A 24,616-nucleotide genomic window follows, 5' to 3' on the forward strand; every position below is an offset into this window, starting at 1 on the left:
TTGCATCCATGCTAACACACTCGTACAGATGCACAATGACGTCACCTGACATTTCTTAAAGGAACCTCTCATTACATTCTTCACAGATATATACTTCACAAATACAAGTATTTAAACCCCCTCAACCATCACCTGGTTACATATATCTATACCATGAACTCTGACTTCATTAGTAGACTAAGTGCAGTCTGGTATTACGCAAATCTGCATACAGGTTAAAGAGCCACACAGATGGGAAATCAAAAATTACCTGTATTACAGTGTATGATGTAGCTGTCCATCAGTGTAAACAATGTGCAAAGTAATTAAACCAAAAAGTACACGATTTATAAAAGTTATTGGCTTCTAAAGTAAGGAGTCGACTCTGAATCGCTGAAACGAGTCGTTATAGATTTCAAATCTTTTGCCCATCTCTATGTATGTCACTAGGAACACTTTGCATAATAATATCGAAACGGAACTCTGACCTGCCCCACCCCCCACACAGACGCTCTGGTTAGTGTGATAGCATCATGTCGAGGAGACAGTGTGTTTTTAATTGTAAAGGCAAGTTTGTTTTATTTCACTGCCAAAAAATGAAAATCAGAAGAACCAATGGCTAAAATTCATTTTTACCACAATACCAGAGCAGTACAACAAATCCCTTTTGTTGTGTTCACAACATTTCACTGATGACTGCTTTTCTAATCTCGGTGAGTACAGCGGGATTTTCAAAGCGTTTGGCCATAAAAGAGGGTTCATTATCAACTTTATTTAGAACAACGAGCATCTCCGAATCACAACGCGAAGTATGATTATGAAGTTATGTGTTTGTTTTCTCCCGAGCGTCTTATCAGTATGTGTGCTGTCTGCAGCCTGTCTGCGCTGATCTTCATTTACAGACAACTTCATTCATTCAAAGTGTAACTCTGTGAATACTCAACGAAGAGACATGAGAGAGATATCTATAGAAAGCTTGACATGTCTACTTTAAAACTAAACAAGTGCTGCCGAGAACAGATATTCTGTGATAAAGTAATCCATATGAAAACAACGCGATGTCTGTTTTTCATGTCTCCCTTCGTTATATATAATGTGACCATGCCCCCGCGCTGAACGTGCTATTCAGATTCAAACCGAAGTGCGCAGCTTGAATACCAACACAGTCTCTCCCCTATTCGTCACATACTGCCGTTTGGTCATTTCCCCCTCACGTCCATAAGCAACGTTGAGGGTACCCCCTATTCGTCACTTGACAACGTAGAGGAGGGTCGTCCGATATTTGAATGCAAATCCCTCATCTTTGGATTTTGACGAACCTGGCTTATCCATCTAGCGGTTTTTCTGCGCTGGAAAGTATGGTTTCAGGCGATTAATTTTAATGCTGCTAATATTATGTTAATGTATTTTGCAGTAGCATGCTGCGCAAATACTGTTAATCATTAATTGGTGAAGTGACCATATATTTTATTGGAGCAGAAACCCTGTTCTAAATCGGAAACACGCCTTTTTTCTTTTTTAATATAATTTTGGGCTACATTAAAATGGCATAATTGCAGGACTGCATATTTGCTGTAGGCTTAAACATGCCTTAATTTAAGTGGGATATTTTTAATTGTCGATGGTATATTTGCAATGGCTTATAGTGTATAGTGAGCCTGCTTTGTTGGTTTTTTTTTTTTTTTTTGCGACCAAAAAAATAAATAAATAAAAATAACACCTCAACAACAAAAAAATACCAATAGCATACTTTTATAGACCTTTCATCTCAATACTAATTATGAAGTTGTGATAAATAGCCTGCTGCAGAAATGTTTATATTACTTAATATGGACATATCCTTTGGCAAAGAGATGGATGCATTCTGGGGCGTGATGTGTTAAAATGTAATTGCTAACATATACCCATGTTTTCTTAGACATTTCTGCTGTCCCCTTTAAAATTTTGAGCGAGGATATAAAATATTAAGACTGTACTTTTTCATTATGATTTATATTTTGGCGCAATTTTGTGCAGCGCGTCACTGTGCGCGACCATCACAGAAACCATTGCCCAGCGCGATTCCACCACGGTAAGTCACTTACAACAGTCTAATAAGCAAGAGAAATGAATAGGCATTTAAACGTCCAAAATTAATACAATTACGAGTTTATATATATTAAAAAACATGGTGTGTGTGTGTGTGTGTGTGTATATATGTATATAAATTCTATTAATAAACTTATTTTGAACGTGTAAATGCTTATTAATGGATTATTGGGATATATATATATATATATATATATATATATATATATATATATATATATATATATATATATATATATATATATATATATATATATATATATATATATATATATATGTAGTATGTATAATATGTAGTCACACAATGACTTTTTAAAATCATTCATTTTTTTTATGATATTGTGATTGCATGTAACTTATCAACCAGAGCAGCATTTACTTTACATCTTAGCCTAGTAACGTTAGTTATTCATATTATAATATGTAGTTTGGTGATCTATTATTTTTTTATTTGTTCTTCTCTTTCTCTGCAGGTTCCTTAATCCCTCACCTTTAAAAAAAAAAACAGCACCTCATTACATTAAAAAGGCACTTTTAAGAGCCACATTTGTCTTGTATCTTGTTACTCTCTTTACTGTTGTATTGTTTTCTCTCTCTTGCTGTCTTACTGTCTCCCCCCCCATTCCTCTGAGTGTGGTTTTTGTTTGTTTGTTTTGTCTTTTTTTTGTCTGTGTGTTTATAGTGTGTTTATCTTTTGTGCCATGTCTGATCATGAGATGGACTGTCTCCTAAATGAGATGAGTGACCTTGTCGATCAGGCTGAACATCAAGCTCACCTCCAACAGCTCATTAGCATGCACCAGGAAGCAGAACCATCCACCAGTCAGCCTTCCACCCGTAATCCATCCACCAGCCAGCCATCAAACAGCAAGCAAGATGTTAGGTGGATTAAGAGGGACAGTGATGGAAACATTATTTACAGCAGGCCCAGATCATCCCGGAAACAAGCAGGTACAATTTTTTTATTACATTAATGTTAATTAATATGTAGACTGCAGATCTAGTTTTGCATCTTGGAATGGTATACAACATGATCAAGTCATGGGTCTGAATTAGAACATATCTGAGGTTATTATTACGTACCTGTGTCTAGCATCAGGTAAAGTTTGTGTCATTGAGTGTAAAAAGTAAAAAAAAATGTTGCTACATCAGGTCCCAGTCACAGCCAGAGTCGAAAGACTGGTGTCTCTCATATCAGGGCTCCGGAAACCAGTGCGGAAATGACCAGTGACTTTCTTTCCATTACTGCAGGTGTGTTATTTATTTTGACTTCACTGGTTCAAACAGTATGTTCATTTATTATAAATTGGCCATTGTTCAATGCTATTCTCTTTTATTATAATAAACTACTGTTTTTAAATATTTTGCCTTGTTTTAACAGAGTCCTTCCTTCAAGAGCTTAAAAGCTCATTGTTTGAGGACATACATGAGGATGAAACGGCACTTCAAGCCTCAACAGACTGGTTGACCCGAAAGAGCCTCATATCAGGGTGGTGGGAGAAAGAGAGACCCCGACTGGTCAACACCATGGTGGCTCGACAACATGTGGCAAAACGGATCTGCCAACATTGTGGAAATGGTCCAGCCGTTATCCGTTGTTGTGACTGCCGACCACACCCATTCCTCTGTGGCCAGTGTGATGTCAGGGTCCACCGAGGTCACGTGTTCCACAACAGGGATTCGATGACCCATGCATTCTTTAATCCATTGCCTCCCACAACTTGTGTTGTGGAGAGGGTTCTAACCCAGTGTGGTAAGTTGTAGTTCTTAAAAGTCACATTCTTAGACTTGACTGAAAAACTGATAGGTCGAAGAAGCCGTCAAGTACATCTTGTTTAAAATAGTTGCCAGTAAATAAATGTTATTCTTTAATGCTTATCCATGTGTTTTTTTTTTTTTTCAAGAGCGTCTTGTACCTTTGGAGATGCCAGAGACAATATGCGGTTGTCAACGAGTATCGTCCAGTGTCATCGCAGGACAGTCCATAGTTGTGGTTACAATGAATGGTAAGAAGAACTTACTAGGTTTGGGTGGGGGTCACTTCTGTAGAAGTGTCTGCAGAATTTCACCCACAGCTATTTGCTGATCACACCTTGTATACTCCCTCATCACAATTATGCACATATACGGATCATGAATATGTTAAATTCATACATGTTACATTGTGCAAGAAATTTTCTTTATCATGGCTGCAAATCTAGAGGTTTCAATAGGTTGTGTGTTCATTTAGATTGGATGGGCCCAAGTATGTGATGGAAAACAATTAACCTTTGTTTGAATGGGGATAGTTAATTTGCCTGACAAAAGTATGACTTCCAATAGAGTGCCTTACAAAATGTTTGTAGAAGTGTCCTCCTGATTCACCTTAGTCACAGGTTCCCATATCAGTTGTCAGAATGACACACTTTGGTCTGTCAGACTTAACGTTGTGTATATATTTCCTTTTTCCAGGGCGATATGATCTCAGATTGCCTCAGATTAGATGCAAAGCATGTGAAGCCACTTGGAGTCCTGCAGTGGATGACCTGATCCGTAATGACTACTGGCCGGCCACTTCTCACTATTCAACTGTGTATGCAACAGATGTCCTTTTTTCTTTTGAAGAGCTGAAGATGGCAGCACCAGGGATATCTAGCCAAGCATTTCTTAGAATGCTGGATCAACGCACTGTTCGCTTTGGCCGTGTAAGTATTTGTGGTAATAATTGCGTAAATCCATAAATTATACTATGAGGGCATTATGGTGATGATAGTACACATGAACATTTACACTGTTTAGGAAACAAATTGTTAAATTTAGACCCTTTATAAACAACCATAAACTCATGTTCTCTTATCAGCAGTTTGCACTGAGACATTTCTGAAAAAAAAAAACCCAGGTCATTCTAAAGATCTCAACTTCAACTCCATTGGCTACAGACTTTGACATCTCCTCAATTTTATTTCCTGATCCCAGAAGTGTTCCCTTGGATTAATGGCCCAAACATAGCACAGGCTATATGGAACAATATGGAAGCTGTTGTTGCTCTCTTTGTGTTTAGATTTAGACTGAATGTCAAACAATATCCTGTATTTTTAATGGCCAGGTCCCCCAAATACATCAGTGTATAGTGTATGAGTGAAGTCTACACATTGTTTATTTCCTTTGATATGTAGTACAAACATTCCAAAATGTATTTGATCCGTTTTACTGTTCTCCTTTGTTCTCTTTTACTGAACTCTTCTTTGAAACAGAATGGAAACATCACAGCAGACAGCTTCCGGAAAAGCTTCTTGGAGTGGGAAGCTGTCCGATTCGAAGTGGACAAATTATGCCAGGAGGACCACTTTAACTGCCCAGCATGCAGCCCAGACATGCTTGCAGTATCCGTTGATGGAAACCGTAAGCACTACAGATTCAAGAGTGCAGCTAGGTACTGTGTGTGCATGGATGGTCCATTACTTTGAAACTAACTGCTGTGAATTGAAAATCATATGAATATTTAAACTTAACATGTATCTCTTTTATTTAGATCGGAGGAAAAAGCCATCTTTGATGGCGTGTTCATCGCGAATGATGATGACGTCACAAGATTCGTGGACTATGTCCATACCTCAACCAGTCATGTACACTTGCACAACTTCACTATATTTACCCATAAAACACCAAGTCCTACAGAGCACTTTGTTTGAACAAGTTTGGACTGTTAACCATGTTCCATGTTTTAGGTCTCTGGAAGAGGTGTCTGTGGAGGGCAATGGTCAGCGGCTCGTGAAACGTCTCAGAAGTCCTCAGGAAAAACAGATGAGGAGGGCCTGGAACTTGCTGTATGTCGTCATGGGGTTCTCCTTCGTGCCCTCAATATGTTCAGGGGCGAAATCTTTGCCTACCCCCTGTACCTCCAAAAGCAAATGGCCTGTAAGCCAGTTACATTTTTTGCAATGGATGTGGCATGCAAGTACTGGCCTTACCTCCAGAGAGTGACAGAGAAATGCCCTGAGCTTCAGGATCTCCTCAACATGAGGCCATTTCTTTCTGTTTTTCATGCCAAAGCTCATGATTTCAAATGTGAGGTAAGAAAAAATTATTGTCCATTACATTTTCTTTCCCTGAAATCCTGCATAAGATTGTTGCCACTTAGGTTTAGTTTTTTTTTTTTTTTTTAAAGGTAAAATGGAGTGGAGCATATCAGGAGGGGGCTGGTTCGACTCTTGGCGAAGAGGTGGAGCAGTGCAACGCCTTCCTCTCGAGGATTGCTGTTACGACAAAGCACATGTCAAAAGCGGGTAAGGAAACCAGTAAATTTTGATCCTGATTACACTGGTGAGCCACTTTGAGCTTATGCATATATGCTGACTCTGAAAATATAAATATCTGAATATATTAAACACAAATGGATGGATCGATTACAAGACCATCATCCTATTTTATTTGATGTAAGGATAATAAGGTAGGGCAGTTCGAAAATAAAAACACATCAGAGTACCATTCACCTACTGTCCTGCCATAGTGCTCTATGCCATTAAAATACTGTCCTGCATCACTGTTTCATGCTTTGTCTTCCCTGTCCTGTGCAATTACCTCACCCTTTCATGGGACAGTAATCAAATGGCACAAGACAGCAGATTAGTACCATAGTACTGTACTGTAAGTTATTATGTCTCAAAAGTTTGTGATTCAAGTCTGCACATTTTCTTCTCCTACTGCTACTGGAAAGAAGGGTGAAAATCTCATATTTTTTTATTTTTGCAGGACGCATTGACATGCTGACAATCATGGCCATGCGCTGGAACCAACAAAAGTTTGACAACTTGGCTTCTACCCTTGCCCGCCGATATCGGAAGGTAAAGACACCAGTTTTCCCTTATGCAAAAATATAGACAACACTTGCCCAGATATTCTTCAATATATATTAAATGTACGGATGGTTGTATGTGTCGTGTCAGTTGTATTTTTTAGTGTCTTGATATACAATATTACATGTTCATATCACATATATTGATAGTCCATGTATATAAGAATATACTGTATATTTTATTAGTTATGTAATAGTGAAGGTACTTCACAATCCTTATCAACAATAGTCAAAATGGTAGGCGTTTCCCTCAATGTCATTTATGTTTGAAGGCCACAATAGCCCTGCAATGCCAGTTGCATAACCTGGAGGCCATGAAAACAGAAATGGACATCTCTGACAATCAACTGGAGAGGTGGATCATTGATATCAATGAGTGGGCAGAAGGTAGGAGATACTGTTTTATACTGTTTGATATGGTGCTTGATGTATCACTTCTGACTTACCTTGGCTGCAATTCCAACAATTGCAGACAATAAAGAACCTAACTAGCCTAACTATACTCAACCTTAGCTACAATTGTAGCCTCTCAGTTACAGAAAAATATAAAAGGGTTTTGGATTTTGCTCATACACAACAAATAACATTTTTTCATGGAATCAAGAAGCATATTTCTTATTTCTTAATTTCTTCCTCTCAGCAACAACATCCCCAAATGATGCTGATGTTGCCGCTGTTGCCAGCCGAATTGAGGAGCTGGTGGCAAGTGTTAAGAGGAAGTCCCAGCGTCTTTACAAGGATAGTGACGGATGCAAAGGACGTGCCCGAATCCGCCGAAAGATCAGGGAGGAAAAAAAAATCTTAAATTCTGTAGTGGAAAAATATAACACCTTGGTTCCTAATGCAGAAAAACTGACATTGGACACCATTCTATGTGACGAGATTGTTTGGCCATGGCAGCTTACCCACGGTGGTATGTACACAATTCTGTTGACTGTGTGAAATAGTCACATAGTGGGACAAAATCTGTCATGCCTCGATTTTAACCCCTGAAAATCTTTAAACACTAATCTTAAATACAACCGACTTATGTTTCATCCATGTATTCCAGACTCTGTAGATCTAAGGACAAAGAGGAAGGCGTTCGACATTGTGATGGCAGTAAGGAGACTTGAGGAGGAGAAGAGGATTCTTATTGCAGAGATGAACAAGCATTGGAAGTCTCTTTGCTCCCGTGCAGACACCCTGAAGCAGATGTCATCCCAGCTTGCTAATGTGACATCAGGTATGTATTTGTTATTATTGGCATACATTACAATATTTCTGAATGTTTCTAATTAATAAAGGCTCAATGTGTTTTAACATGTAAGGTGAAACGTGGGGCCTGCTTCAAGATGGTATCCGAGGTCTAAAGAGCTTGACATTGAAGAACAAGCAAGCAAGCAACAGCCTGGCAAAGCATGCAAAGACATTTTATGTTCAAGTTCTGACTGAAACAGAAATTAACTTTGATAGTCATTCTGAGGAATACGATACCAGTAGTGACTCTGAGCAAGATTAAACATGGCCAGAGTCCTTTTTTCTGCTGTTGTGTGCTGGGGAGGGCTGCTGGGACAGGTTGGTAAGGAAAGCTGGTTCTGTGTTTGGCATGGAGCTGGAGTTAAGTAGCAGTCTTCTGTCATGCTCAACATTGAGGAGGTCCTTTGTCCCCAGGGCAAACCAGCAACTCAATTTCATAGAGAAGATTAGGGGCATGAGTCTCACCCTGCGCCAACCATTACATCACTTTGTCTATTGTCTAGTATCCACTATCCATTTGACTTTTCTTTTAAATATATATTTATATATATATATATATATATATATATATATATTTATAAGTTTCTGTTGTTCTATCTATTTTAACTTCTTTGTGTTCTTTTTGTTAAGCAGTACTATTATGCTCAGACTCTTTTTTCCATAGTCATATGAAATAGCAAAGTTTTGCACTGATGAAATCCCTGCACTGTTTACTTTTGCACTACCACCACTGCAAATCACTCCACAGCTGCCCATCATTTATCACAGGGTCAGTCCCTACCAGGTCTTTGTATTCACTTGACATGCTCTTCACTTTTTACATTTGTGATTTTTGTTATGTGTCTGAGCTATGTATGTTGTTTTTGTGATTGTATAAGCTAATAAATGCTTTCATGCTTTAATAAGCTTTCATCATGACAATTTTTCCAATTCCTAGATACATCTTACATCAGGGATAGGCAACTCCGGTCCTGGAGGGCCACTATCCTGCACAGTTTAGCTCCAACCCTAAGTAAACACACCTGAACAAGGCAATCAGTGTTTTCGGGATTACTAGATAGATACAGGCAGGTGAGTTTTTCTGAGGGCTGAAGCTAAACTCTGCAGGATAGTGGCCCTCCAGGACCAGAGTTGCCTATCTCACATGGATACACAGATAACATTTATTCAAAAAGATAATATGGCTAAATCTATCAATATTTATGTAGATGTTTTCAAGGTATTCAATACATTATTTTAATAATATAATTTCAGTCTTATTATTGGTAAAACATTACAGTATGCTGTAAGACAGAACACTACAATGTGGGCAGAGTGGGTCACATGTGAGTCCCATATCCTGCAATGCAGGCCAGGGGGTCTTCAACGCCAGTATAGCTTCAATGTACATATTTAGTCAACGGTTTTGTCACCAGCAACAACACTTTGCTCAGTTTTGAACTTTTTGAGTGTAGTTGAAGCCCATTCACAGCAGTCCACCCATCCCAGCCCGGAAGAACTACAAATAACACTAGCCTTGTAACTTGTGTTCTGTGGTGCGTTTCTAGTGGAAGCTGTATTTTTAAAATATAGTGATATTTTCCTCATAAGCAGTTGGCAATGTAGAATTTTGGATATACCCTGTTTTTTTTGGAGGGGGGGGGGGGGTAGGATGGGGAACACACTGGTGTCATCAGATTTAAAAAATGTAATCGTTAGGTCAAAATAGCTTATTACCATATTTGACAGTGTTTACGGTTAAACATTGGACACCATATCTGCATGACAGCTAAAGTCCAAAGCTTTCTATAAAAGCTGGTACTGTGTGTGTAGCCTTCAAACATGTACTGGATTCAAGGTTCAGAGCAGAGGTCAGTAATTCAAATCAGGAGTAATATATTCTCTTCAGACTCACATATGTTACTGTTGAGGCTGAGACCTTTCCAGTGATGTGCTTGCTATAGTCCTATGGCAATGTTTTAATTTTTACATATCATGAAGTCCACTTTGCAGGCAATATCCTCTTTTATGGTCCCCAGAGGGATGCCTTGAGTTCAAATGCTCCACACATAAGACTTAAAATATTATTTTATCATACACCCAACATATTAAACACAAACAAAGTAAGATGTAGCCAGATTGAAACACATCAAAGCCACAGTCTATTGCTCATCTTTCAACCTACACACAACGCATTATATCATGAAGCTATTGCACAACCACTGCAGCTTAAAGCAACATTATTTACTTTTTTTTAATTGAGGTAGGTTTAAATTAGAGCTCATACTTGCAGAGTTGTAAAAAGGTAGCAAAAATTTTACTCAAGTGAAAGTACAAGTTTACTCAATTAAAAGAGAACGAAAAATGCAATGGCACAGGTCAAACATGTATATTTAGTTCAACAACAACAATTAAAATGAAACAGCGGAACACTGAAAAATACAAATAAAACGGAAAGGGATTAAAAGGAAACTCCATCATTTCAACCCTCATGCCATCCTATATGACTTTTATTTATCAGATGAACACAAACTAAGTGTTTAAATTGTGTAAAAATCATTTCTCTTTATATAATGCAAGTGTATGGGAAATCCAAAAATGACACTTGAAAAACTATACACAAAGAAAATATGACAGACCATGCAACCCCATTAATGAATCACTGTCTTCTGAAGTGAAACTATAGGCATATGTAAGAAAAATACAAATAACAATATTTAAATCTTTACCGTCATGTTCCCTTCGTGTGGTTTCTGAAGTGGTCCTGTCCCCTTGCATTATATGGACAAAAAATCTTGCTTGTGTTCATGTGAAGAAAGAAAGTCATGAACATCTGGAATGACAGAGGTTAAGTAAAAAGTGAGAGAATATTAATTTTTGGGTAAACTATCCCTTTAAAGAGCAAGATGTGATGGAGAGGCTAGAAATATATTCCAGACAGAATACAAGAATGCGTTGAATTAATGAGGAGAGTCCTAGAATTAAAACATACAACGTTAAAGTTTTTAAAGGCCAATTTATATGTTTTGTCTATTCAACAATGTCACTGCTAAAAGGACAATTCATCTTTTAAATGTTTGTTTGGGGCATTTAGAGATTTAACACATTTTGATAAAGAATTATTTGTGACCAATTAGATTAATGAGAAAAGCATGTAATTATTAAGATTAAAAAAAACTATTCACTGACAGTCCTAATTCCTACTTAATGATTCACTTAATGACATTGTAAATACAACTTATCCACCACTTGATAAAAACATCACTAAACATGAACAATTAATTTAGCATATAATGTTTATCTAAACACTTTTTTGGAGATTTGTCACATTTTATAAAAAAAATTCCACCAAAAAATTATCATCACAGATTTTATTTGCACTCAGTTTTGTGCATTCAGCTAATAATATAACATAGCTATTGGCTATATAAAAACAGAACAAATTATCAATTAACCTTTTTGGGCGGGAAAATGCAACTTTGCTATATCTTTTGAAGCCAGACATTTACCTGAACTTTTGAAGCCAGACATTTACCTGAACTTTTGAAGCCAGACATTTACCTGATGAAAGTCATAATTGAAGTAGAAATATGTGTGTATGATGCATGAAAACAATGATAATAAGTTCTCACGTCAGGCACACGTTTGAGCTTCTGTTTACCATATTTAATGTGCATAAGATAATGTAAAAATATAATGTACTTTTCAAGATGAAATAAAATTGTAAGGAGTAAAAAGTAGTTGTTTCTTCAGAAATATAATCAAGTTCAAGTAGTCAGTTTAAACTGTACTTGAGTGAAGTACAAATCCCCAAAAATAATACTTACCTGTAAGTACAGTAATCAAGTAAAATTACTCAAGTATTTTACACCTATGCATACTTGGCATGGAGAATAAAAACAAAACCGAGTTATGGTTAGAATAAGTGGGGACTGAGTGTATTTTATGTATAATGCAACATTTTCCTGATAATTAAGATCAGAAGCCTTTGATCATGAAGACATGAGGCCCACATTGCACAACCAGGCCTTAGATTTCCTACCACTGTCATGGGCCTTAGTAAACCGGCCCACAGTCAAGTCATTCAGTGTGAACAGATTGAGGTCCTTAGTGTCCTGGAACGCTCCCTATTGTCAGGGTAACATAGGAAACCTACCTCTCTCCCTGGTTTTATGACAAGAAAACATTAGACTTTAAAATTATATTGATGGCCAAGCTGGAATTGTTTCTGGCTTTAACAGTTTCCCAGGCTCATGTCTCCGGTCTTTCTGATCTCTTAAGTCTGATCACTTTATGTCATGCACATACTGTATGTTGATTGTTGACACAGAGGAAGGATGAGATTATTTGTGAAATTTGACACCAATCTGTCTTTGTATGAGGCAAAGGATATGAAAAAATGGCCTAAGCCTGAAAAATCATTGCTGACCTAGGTACCATTGATGAAAATTGATAAATGTGCCTCTTCTCTTCATTGGGAATGTTTAAAATGTCTTAAGAACTCTCATAATTGATCTGAACAGACAACCATGAGAACAAAAACAAACAGTGTTGTATGCTAGCGATCAGAGGTAAAAAAGGATTCAGTAATACATCCTGTCACCAGGAATAGGAGCCCATTTACTTTGCTCCAAAATTACCATCAATACTAACTAAAATTTTCATCATAAGTTAGTATAATACCAATTTGGTACTTGTTCTGGTTGCCTTGGCTTTAGATTTTTTTAGTTGCTAAGATTGGCTTGCTAATCTGCCTTAAGGTGGACGAGGATGTAATTTTCTTCTAAAAAGAAACTTTGTTGTATTATTTTCCTGTTATCACTGTGAAGCTGCTTTGATACAATCTGTATTGTAAAAAGTGCTATAAGCTGTAAATAAAGGTGACTTGACTGTCACTACATGCAACTTTCGTCTCACTTTTCCCATCAAATACAGCACAAAGTCATGACACATTAATTATTCAGTGCAGTCAATGATTGACAGACAAATCATAAAATGTAACAATAGTGAATTTAATTATTGAGATATATATACAAAACAAATAGTAAAACAGTATTAGTCATCAGGCGAATTTGCTGGCCGGCTCCCAGGTGTCCTCCCAGACTCTGCCACTGTAAAGAGTCCAAAAGTCATCTTACACACAGCATATACAGTACAGCTCACGACTAGTCTTCTGGCTCAAGTTTGAAGATATGTCATCTAAAATAAAGGTTTACCCTTTTTCTGTGGGATAATTTATTTTGGTTTATTTTATATGGTGTTTGTCAAGCATCAGTCATTTTGTTCAAGTGAAAACTGGACTCAGTCGCTTGGACACAGTCATCCCTACAGTCAACCATTTTTAAATGGTTAAGCCGTTTTAAAATCGGCTTAACCGTGTTGCTATACAAATACTCACCACAACGGTGTGGGAACAGAAATGTGATTAAAGGCCTCTATGTCGGCCGCAGAGGGGGTCAGCAAAGACGCAATGGCACAACAAAGGCATCTGCGTCACATCTACATTTAACTATGAATTGGGCTTAAGACCCCCTCAGAGCTGAAGTGGACTAGAAAGTGATCTGCATCATCTCTAAGTGAACTCATAATGTGAACACAAAGAAAGAGTTGTTCACAGGCCTTTTAAATTGGACTACATTTGGTTCATAATGGGAGGTTTCACTTTGTAAAAAGAACTGTATGCTGTTTATCTAACTGTACAGCAAACACTTTATAAAATAGCCCAAACAGAGTTAGCAAATGTATGGGGCAAACAGGTTAGAATGTATTTGCTTCAGATGTCATATGACCAAACTTGAGCCAGATGACTACTTGAAGGCTGGTGTGCACATGTTCTCATGTGTTTAGTTCAGTTCACTTAGATAGTTCTTTGTGCCCAAAACAATTAGCGGTCCCACTTTTACTTCAAAATTCACTTTGAAGGCTGAAAGTTACCAGGTTTTAAAACACTAAGACTGTGTAGCTATTGACTAAATTACATCAGCCATCACTTACCAGGAAGAGCAAGGTAGCCAACGCACTTTCACCTCTGCTGCCTTCCCCTGCAGAAACATGCACACACACACACACACACACACACACACACACACACACACACACACACCCACACCCACACCCACACACACACACAATCAATTTAGTGAAGTTACTGTAATGGTTTTACCATTCAAATAATGATGTTTTTACTTAGCTCTCTATACTGCTGTTCTTACTTGGAACATCATTAAGTTGACAAGAGTACTTATGTATTTTTTGTAAGCTCAATAAAAAATAAGAATATGCTGTTGCATTCTATTTGCATTGTTGTTTTTGTTTAGGATTTACAGTATGTCCCTTACAAAAAATAAGTTAATTCAAGTTTTCTATTATTATACTTATTTTAAACAAACAATACAAAAAGTATACTTTATGCTTAAATTTTATAATTCTCAAAAATATACTTTATGTACTTTGTAGAAATACAATTATTACACTTAAGTGTACTTGACTTATACTGAGAGAAAAGTCCAATTATATTTGGCCTTTACTTGTACTCTATCTTTTGATCGAGATATACTTAAACGTATAATTAAGTATTCAAAGTATAATTGGCTTTTAGTTTTGTTAACGGTTTTTATCGAGTAGCCTATTAAATAAACTTTTTTTCTTTACATAGTTTTCATATACAGTCTTATGAAACTTGTGAAAATATCATTTAGAATATTGATATAAAACAGATATGTTTCTTATTCAGCATATCTGAAATTTTGTCTAGGCTAGTCCACTGGCATCAGTACATCAGAATTTACTTTAATTGTACTTTACTCTTTCCCCACCATTGACTGAATTTTCCAGCTATCAATGTTTTCACTGTCATACGATAGGATCCGCTATGGCACATAATTTAGTACAGAAACTAAACAAACGAGAAGAAAAAGCTGAACCAAGTGATAGTAAATTACTCACACAAATGTAAAATAACATGATCATCAAATATTAAACAGCTTGTAATTCAAAACTGCTTAAAACTGCTTGATCATCGTTCTGAATCTAATCAAGTCGCAGTCTTTAACACAAATTTGATTTTCTCAAATTCTTTGTTTAAAATGTTGCCTTTATGAAACTTACAGACATTCAAGTGTGGACAAAAAAGAAAGCATGAAGCTAATAAAATGTTATTAAAGTTAAAGTACAGTTAAATGTATACTTCATAAAATTAACTTGAAGTATACTTTTTTTTTCTTGTGAGAGGGTTGATAGTTGAAAAAGTTTGATACCTACTGCTCAGTTTCTGTTTTGTCACATTTGGATTGAAAGATGAGACAATATGAGATAATCAGACAGCCTAATGAAAAATATGGTTCTACATCTTACCCCATTCATCCGTCTTTCCAATATTTTATCATATGGATAAATTGTCTGTCGACTGCATTTGCTACCTTAAATGACAAAGGCAAAAAAAAAACTTTGGTTCACTTCAAATGGGTCTGAGTTTGATTGAGGTGTTCATATATGAATCACTGTTCTTAGTTCACTTTGAGGGCTGAAAGAGACCAAGTGTGAATACACCCTGAGTTTGGTCCAATTAAAAGGGGGCTACATGCAGAAACAACTTTACACCCAATGATATACACATGGGGTACAAAGAATAGAAACAAATATACACAATGGGGTGCAAATAATGTCTACTTGCTTTTTGTTTTCTTCTTTTTGGCCAGGGTCGAGGGTGGGGCTTGTGTGGCTCCTGTACCTGTGGCTTAAGGTGCAAGGGGAAAAGATTAAGAATTATATATTCAGTATCTTGGAGAAGTGGCTTAATTAATAGAAGGGGGTGAAATTCACATTGGTTAACTTATTTTATATTAAAGCTGCGGTAGGTAACTTTTGACGCTTAATAAACAGAACTGCTTGCGTCTTGCGGAAGAACATCGTAGCCGGAGCTACTTCTCTCTGTTTATGTCTATGAAGAATCACAAAGGTACTGGGTTACTCCGCCGCGGTATCCCCGAAGCAATCTAAAATAGTCTGAATATAAACACTTATTATATGTGTTCCCTAGTGATTCAGGACAAGCCAAAAACACGGTTTGGAAAACGGATTCATGATGTACTCGCTTATTATATACATTTTTCTACATTTTGAACACAAACAAAGTTACGGACTGCAGCTCTGATTGGTTATTTTTTACCGGGAGCGGATGACTTTTTGCAAATGGCGATAGGACACTGGGAGGAGCCAGAGGAGCTTGATTTTTTCACAAATTATCTGTCTCATATTCTACTGTCAGGACATAATGACAGGTTTAACAAATATGTAAAAAATATATTTTTACAAAAGTTACCTTCTGCAGCTTTAATACAATGATTACAAAACCATGGGGTCAATTTACAGATGGGGTGCAAGGCAAGATTACTTTGTCTTTTCTTTAGTTGAGGTTGGATGGATGGTGGGGCTTGTCTGTCTTGGCCTGGGCTGGATGGTGGGGCTTAAGGTGCAAGGGAAAAAGGTTGAGAATTTTATATTCAGTATCTTGGAGGAGTGGCTTAATTAATTAAAAGAGGTGAAATTCTCCATTTGTAACTTGTTTTATATTGTGCAGTAATTGCAAAAAAAACATAGGACAAATTTACAGATGTGGTGGAATGCAAGCTTACTTACTTTGTCTTTTCCTTGGTGGTAGAAGCTCCACATGCTGCTGAGCCTGAGAGACGATTGGACATACTTCAAGTGTAATCAGTTGGTGGTCTTGTGGGATTAGCTGGTCTAGGGGCTGGTCTTGCTGGGGCTGGTCTAGGGGCTGGTCTTGCTGGGGCTGGGACACATCTGTTGTGAAGATAGCAAAAATATGACTTCAGTACAAATTGTCAAAGAAATCAACGACAAACACTAATGAACTATACATAAAACTTATCTTACCATCCAGTTTGATCATGAAGTCATATGCCCTCTTCATGCTGGTTAAGAAACGTGTGTTGTTCTGCGTCGGTGGCAGATGCGTTACTACATCTGCCATCAATTTTCCTGTGCCCTTGTGCCTCTGGCTGATAAATAATATGGGCATATAGCCCAAGGCAGAAAGTTTTTGGACCTGAAATGAAACAAAGTAATTAACACATTTCCAATATATTTTGTTGCTACATTACTACATATATGGCAGTCCATTTACTATTTACAGTTTGCTTGGTGTACTACTTGATTCATAGCTCATCCCTATCCCTAGTCCCTGCCATCAGTTACACAAGTATTTTAAGATAAGTATAAGTCTAGAATATTGTGTTGCAAAATAAATTTAATAGGGATGTATGGTGTGGTTTTTAAAGTGACTGTCTCTCTAAAATTTCATACTGACAAGATGTGCCAACTTCCAACATCCAGGCACGCATGTGAAGCTTGATACATAGCACACAGCATGGCTGCTATGTCTTCTATCCATCAACAAACAAGGTACCAAATATTGTATGTACTTTAGGCTTAATATTGATTATCACTCAATAAATGAAGCATGAGCATTTTTACTTACAGCTATTTGGGCAGAGGCCACCACCCGAGATGCATTTTTGTTTTTGATGACCCTCTGGCCCCAGTCATCATTAATTTTTGCAGTTTTCAATAACCGCTTGCTTGGCAGTGTGGCAAAACAAGCACTGCAGGTTTTGCGGTTAGCCTGCTGACGGACCTGGCAGCTTGGGCAAGGCCTGAATTTTGGCTTTGTCATTCTGAAATGTACACCCATATAAAAAATATAAATATTAAAAATCATACAGGGATCCAAACACACATGAGTACAAGACAGAGCTAGTCAATCTATTAGCATGTGTCATACAGCAGTAGGCTTTGCTTAACGTATCACTTTTCTAACATTATCAAAGGTAATATATTAGATCTGGATGTTTGCAAGCTGGCAAATTATTTAAGTGCAGAAAAACTATGAAACATAAAGATGCCAAGCGAGCTGTTTGCTTTCCTGTAGTCATAAAACATCTTTGAATACCGGCATTCCTCACAAAACTTAAGTTTGATTTACTTAGACTTCATGCAAACAGCAATATTATCTTATAGGTTGGCCTATATTGTGCAGACTCCTGCAAATTTAATATGGTGCAATAATCAGGTATTATATGCCAGTCTCTATCCATTAAATTGGTATATTGTGCACTTAAAACAACACCAACAAATTAATCTATATTCTTTGATCCCGACCTTTACACTTTCAGTTGATTAAAGTGACTGAAGAAGAGGCAGCAACCCAGTTCCTCCGTCCCTCTAAAAAACAACCACCACTCAGATGGTAGGGGAGAGAGTCAGGGATGGAGAGAGAGTGAGAGATAGAGATAGAGTGTGAGAGAGAGAGAGAGAGAGAGAAATAACAAGACAATAAAAAAATACAAATAAGACAATAAACAAGACAAATGTGGCTCTTAGAAGTGCCTAATGTAATGAGGTGCTGTTTTTTTTAAAGGACAGGGATTAAGGAATCTGCAGAAAAAGAGAAGAACAAATAAAAAAAATAGTAGATCACCAAACTACATATTATAATGGATGGATAAACAAACAGGAATAACACACACACACACACACACACACACACACACACACACACACACACACACACAGAGAGATATACGGTATATATATATTTATATATCGCAATAATCCATTAATAAGCATTTATACGTTCAAAATAAGTTTATTAATAGATTGTATACACACACACACACCATGTTTTTTTAATATATATATATATATATATATATATATATTCGTAATTGTATTAATTTTGGACGTTTAAATGCCTATTCATTTCTCTTGCTTATTAGACTGTTGTAAGTGACTTACCGTGGTGGAATCGCGCTGGGCAATGGTTTCTGTGATGGTCGCGCACAGTGACGCGCTGCACAAAATTGCGCCAAAATATAAATCATAATGAAAAAGTACAGTCTTAATATTTTATATCCTCGCTCAAAATTTTAAAGGGGACAGCAGAAATGTCTAAGAAAACATGGGTATATGTTAGCAATTACATTTTAACACATCACGCCCCAGAATGCATCCATCTCTTTGCCAAAGGATATGTCCATATTAAGTAATATAAACATTTCTGCAGCAGGCTATTTATCACAACTTCATAATTAGTATTGAGATGAAAGGTCTATAAAAGTATGCTATTGGTATTTTTTTGTTGTTGAGGTGTTATTTTTATTTATTTATTTTTTTGGTCGCAAAAAAAAAAAAAAAACCAACAAAGCAGGCTCACTATACACTATAAGCCATTGCAAATATACCATCGACAATTAAATATATCCCACTTAAATTAAGGCATGTTTAAGCCTACAGCAAATATGCAGTCCTGCAATTATGCCATTTTAATGTAGCCCAAAATTATATTAAAAAAAGAAAAAAGGCGTGTTTCCGATTTAGAACAGGGTTTCTGCTCCAATAAAATATATGGTCACTTCACCAATTAATGATTAACAGTATTTGCGCAGCATGCTACTGCAAAATACATTAACATAATATTAGCAGCATTAAAATTAATCGCCTGAAACCATACTTTCCAGCGCAGAAAAACCGCTAGATGGATAAGCCAGGTTCGTCAAAATCCAAAGATGAGGGATTTGCATTCAAATATCGGACGACCCTCCTCTACGTTGTCAAGTGACGAATAGGGGGTACCCTCAACGTTGCTTATGGACGTGAGGGGGAAATGACCAAACGGCAGTATGTGACGAATAGGGGTGAGACTGTGTTGTGAATACACCCACACAGAAGAAAAAGCAGCGAGACTGTTCAAGTTTTTTATTTTACTGTTTGCTTCGCGGTGAGAGGAATAAGACATAATTCACCCCAAACAGATGCTAACGCATTGTTTACCATGGAGGTGTGTGCGGAACAACCAATCAAAACTGACTATGTTAGTTGACCAATCAGAACACAGTATGCTAACGAAAGGTGGGGTTTAAGGAAACTGAATCTTTTGAACAGCTTTGTGCGAACCGCTTGGGGATCTCTAAGAATTGAGGCAATTTTAAAATGATATTTTGACAAAATGACAATGTTTTTTAACCTTGGATGGATTTAAATCTAATGTACAGGACTTATAAACAGTGATAGGAAGCTTAGAATTTTCATATTACTGGCTCTTTAAACTGAATGCCCAATAAATGGAGCATGTGGCATATCATATGGGACATTTGATTTTGGTCTATCCTTGACTTCCCTTACCAAAAAGTAGTATATTTCAAGTTTATTTTAGTTTCAAGTTTCAAGCTCAACTGTGCGAGCATGCCAGCAGCTGACTTTGATAGTTGCCTGCTCAACTCTAACTGAATGGGACGGGGTGCTCGATAACGCTTTATGCATCATTTAGATTGTATTAACGTGCTAATTACTGTAAAGTACTCTTTAATACATTAACATTAACTAATCAAACCTTATTGTAAAGTGTCACAATTATTTGTTAATAAAGTATATGTGTTTTCACAAAAACACTGTTAAATTAAACAGAAAACCAAGCAGGTGTGTATGATTTGGCGTGGCGGCCAATACAAAGAATAACCATTTCCTTACCTAAATCCTGCATTTGGACCAAATCAGTGGCAGAATTTAAAAAAGTCAGGAAAAAGAAGTCATTATCTTTTTATCTTTTAGGTGTAGAAAACTGGGTCAGAGCATCTCCAAAATGGATAGTCTTGTGGGGTGTTCCCAATATGCAGCGATTAGCACCAAAAGTGGTGCAAGAAAGAACTGTCACACTACACGGGAACGAGGAGCAAGAATATGCCAGAGACACTGGAGATTTCTGAGATTTCTCAATTTTCATGCCGCAGGGTGAAATACCAAGAAAAAAAAAACATTCATAAACCGGGAAAAATTAAAATGAGGAGAAGGGGCACTGCTTACTTTTTTTTAAAGTCAGCTGTTCTGTCATGCTACATGGGAATGAGGAGCAATGAGATGCAGGAGACGCTGGAGATTTCTTCAGCAAGGAATTGTAATTCAAAGTGGAAATGTGGAATTCTCAGGAACTCAAAAGACAACAGCCGACCTTGAACTTAAAACAAGGAACACTATTTATACCCTGAACAGGAAAATAGGAATAGGAAACTAACCTGGGATCAATACAAACACATAGGAAACACCAGGAAAGAAATCAATGCAAACGGGGAACACCTGGAAAGAACACATTGGGGACAGAAACACACACAAAACAAGAAACAGAGTCTGACAAGGACAACCAGTGAACTGGTGTCAGGCTTGTGGGCATACAATGCTAAATATTGTTCAAAGGGTGCAAAGGCAAGCCCCTCTGTCCAATTACAAAGAAGAGCTGAGCTACTATAGCTTAGATTGCTGAAACACTTAATGCTGGCTATGGAAGAAAGGTGTAAAAACACACTGTGGCATCACAGTTTTCTACATAGTCACAAACCAGTCAGAATGCCCATCCACTGCCAAAATATACTTAAAATGGCTCGTAAGCACCAGAACCATGTCCATGACAAAGAGTTCAAGGTCTTGCCTTGTCCTCCAAATTCCCCAGATCTCAATCCAACTGAGCATTTACTACAGGGATCCTCAAATCCGGACCTCGACATCCACTTTCCTGCGGAGTTTAGGTCTAACCCTAATTAAACACACCTGAGCATGCTAATCAATGCCAATCAATGTCCTTGGGATCATTAGAAAATCACAAGCAGGTGTCTTTGATCAGGGCTGAATCTAAACTCTGCAGCGCATTGGAACTCCAGGGTAAGATTTGAGGAAGGGGGATCTAGTGGATTCACTGGACCAACAAATCCCAACTATGGGATCAGAACTAGCAGGATCTGCTGCTAGAATCTTGATGTCAGATACCATAGGACACATTCAAAGATCCTGTGGAGTCCATGGTTCAATACATCAGAGCTGCTTAGGAAGCACAATTTTTATGGGACATTTTATATGTGAAATTAACTGTGTTTGATTGCTTGAAACAATATTTGGGTGAGTTCTACTGGTTCCAGGATTATATCTCAGTGTTTACCTGAACGCTGCTTAAAGGGGGGGTGAAATGCTCATTTTCACTCAATCTCCTGTTAATCTTGAGTACCTATAGCGTAGTACTGCATCCTTCATATCTCCAAAAAGTCTTTAGTTTTATCATATTTATAAGAGAAAAATAGTCTGTGCCGATATTTTTTCGGAAAAACACGAGCGTCTGGAGGCGTGACGTGTGGGCGAAGTTAAAGAATCACAAGCGCGAGTAGGCTTTTGCGTCGAGAGCGTTTGGAAGTTGTGACATTAACATGAGGGAAAAAAAACATCATCCAAAACAAACCATGGCTAACAGTCAGATTCAGCCGTTTATATTTATGATTCAGAATCAGATCCCGAGGCTGAAACTGAACGAGAGCAGCAGCAGCAACGACTACAACAGCGTCTCTATGTGGTATGTATTAAAACTGTATATATTTGCTTAGCGGTTTTGGAAAATGAATAAGTTACACTTTATGTCGTCTTTTTTTTTTTTTTAAAGGTGTACAAGGTTTACTTGATGTGCTGAAGCGCCGATAGCTAAGTTAACAACACAGAGATATTTGAAGCAGTTTTATTCACCGCCTGCGGTTCCAACACACGATCGTGACCCTTTTTCGTTGGGATTGCATCATCCTTAAGAAATAAACGATACGCAAATCCGGCATCAAACTGGGCCTTGTTTGTAAAACAAACATCTTCGAAATGCAGGGAACAAACAAAAACACTTGCACAACTCTGTCGATGCTCTGAAAAAAAAAAAACTCCGTCCACTGGTCCCTTAATGTTTTTTTTTTTTCTTTTTGGTAATCTGTGCAGGGTTGTCTTGCCCTCACAACCAAAAACACACTTCTTTTGTGACATTTCGCGACGCTCTCACTCTGATCAGTGAATGTCTCTGCTCCGCTCTACGGGAGCGCGTGCTTTTCCGAGAGAAGTGCCCTTAGGACCCATATAAGGAAATTCCGCTCCATTTAACGTCACACAGACCCATACTCGAAAAAAACTTTCTGAAACTTGTGACAAACCGGAAGGAGTATTTTTGGAACTAAAATACTCCTTCAAATGTACAAGTTAATTTTTGAAACTCCAACTCTTTAACAGTGTAAAAAACTCAGTATGCATGAAATAGCATTTCACATCCCCCCCCCCAAACCCCCCTTAAGCATTCAAGATGTTTCTCTTGAGGATGGGGAGGATGACATTAAGATTTTTTATGGTTCTAAGTTCATATCTTCATTCATTGCTTGCGGGTGAACTTCCAGGACAGTTCAACAAGCTCTTCCAATCAATAGTTGCTTCAGCTAAGCCTTGAGAGAGCACAGACTGTACTGTATGCATTTTTAGCAACAGTCCCTTCACATTGTTTCATTGCCTGTTATTTGACTTGCTGCTTGGTCCTCACAAACAAATTACACTGTATCAAATATTTAGAGGACTCCACATGAACATATCTATTTTTATACAACAAAGCCACCTCCCAGCGCAGACAGCTTAACAGCGGAGTAAGGGCACTTTCTAAATATAGCATTCACGTTTTCAGGCATTGACGACTCTGTGAGCAAGAAGGGTTTTAAACAGAGAAGGGCTTCAAAGCCTCTGCACTCCACCATCTCTCTCCCAAAGCTGTCGGTAGCATGGACACTTCACATTAGCGTCAGTACCCACGAGACTCCGTGTGAGAAACCCTGACTGACTTTTTTACTACGGGCGACAAGCTGCTGAGACCCAAAGAAAGTGAGCTGTCCTGGCTTTCCCCCTTCTCGTTCCTTTTTTTTTTTTTTTTCCTTAAAGTTATTCTCATAGGCAGCAAACATTATTGTATATGCTGTTGATAATTGTTGCCACACATTAGGCAGTAATTGAGACCTTGAGACAGAATGAGATATCTTCACAAGGTTCTGAGGTGACTGCAATTTCAGTTCTATTCAAAGTGTAAAATGTGCCTTTTTTCTCAAAATGTGTCATATGCCTTGTCACACCATGTCATCTTAATTTAGCATGTACAGCTCAACAACTAAGTTTTGTTTGTTTCATTTTTTTATGTATGAGTTATGGAGATGAGATTAAATGCTTTTTAAGAAGACACTGTAGTTGTGCTCCATCACATTTTACACAGTAAGCACAAAGTCAAAAAATACATTTCTTTCCTACTGTACTTTTTTATCCAATCTAGGCTGACTGTAAATATTTGCCGGTGAAATAATTTCTGCAAAATTCTGTTGCTTCTTGATTCTTCATTTCGCTACACTTTTAAAGATTAATCTTCAGTTTGTAAATGAAATGTTCTGTGAGTGGCACTAAAAGGTTAATTCTGTATTTTGCTTGGAAATTGAGCACCAATAGTACAACCCAACATTAAACCTATTATAACATATAGTGTTAACTACGGAGCCCCGCACATGACACGCAGGAAAAAAATAAGGCTAAATCATCTTAAACGATTACTATAGTGTTCCCTCGATTTGCTATTGCGTTCCCTCGATTTACTATTACATTCACTCG

The 24,616-nt window shown here is 37.5% G+C and overlaps 2 protein-coding genes across 4 annotated transcripts; one reads left to right on the plus strand and one right to left on the minus strand.

The window, feature by feature from the left end:
• Nucleotides 1–1,139: 1,139 nt before the first annotated feature.
• LOC113044179 (uncharacterized) lies at nt 1,140–8,654 on the plus strand. The gene is made up of 15 exons (XM_026203888.1): nt 1,140–2,050; nt 2,541–3,018; nt 3,220–3,318; nt 3,449–3,820; nt 3,972–4,073; nt 4,519–4,751; nt 5,301–5,479; nt 5,579–5,672; nt 5,775–6,119; nt 6,215–6,332; nt 6,799–6,890; nt 7,174–7,288; nt 7,542–7,814; nt 7,953–8,126; nt 8,212–8,654. The coding sequence occupies exons 2-15, from the start codon at nt 2,769–2,771 to the stop codon at nt 8,400–8,402; spliced, it is 2,637 nt and encodes an 878-aa protein (XP_026059673.1). The 5' UTR covers nt 1,140–2,050; nt 2,541–2,768; the 3' UTR covers nt 8,403–8,654.
• Nucleotides 8,655–13,131: 4,477 nt separating this feature from the next.
• Nucleotides 13,132–19,295, minus strand: LOC113044180 (uncharacterized). 3 transcript variants are annotated; one of them, XM_026203889.1, is made up of 10 exons: nt 18,935–19,294; nt 18,299–18,574; nt 17,619–17,814; nt 17,015–17,186; nt 16,757–16,921; nt 16,512–16,583; nt 15,792–15,854; nt 15,473–15,537; nt 14,114–14,160; nt 13,132–13,230 (listed from the first exon to the last, which is right to left on the minus strand). In XM_026203889.1, the coding sequence occupies exons 3-10, from the start codon at nt 17,811–17,813 to the stop codon at nt 13,182–13,184; spliced, it is 828 nt and encodes a 275-aa protein (XP_026059674.1). In that variant the 5' UTR covers nt 17,814; nt 18,299–18,574; nt 18,935–19,294; the 3' UTR covers nt 13,132–13,181. The 3 variants fall into 3 exon arrangements, with proteins under 3 accessions (XP_026059674.1, XP_026059677.1, XP_026059676.1); XM_026203892.1 differs by lacking the exon at nt 15,473–15,537 and having other exon boundaries at nt 18,935–19,295; XM_026203891.1 differs by lacking the exon at nt 18,935–19,294 and having other exon boundaries at nt 18,299–18,681.
• Nucleotides 19,296–24,616: the final 5,321 nt, after the last annotated feature.

Source organism: Carassius auratus, chromosome 26, assembly GCF_003368295.1.
Source record: "Carassius auratus strain Wakin chromosome 26, ASM336829v1, whole genome shotgun sequence".
In the NCBI taxonomy this organism is placed as follows: Eukaryota; Metazoa; Chordata; class Actinopteri; order Cypriniformes; family Cyprinidae; genus Carassius; species Carassius auratus.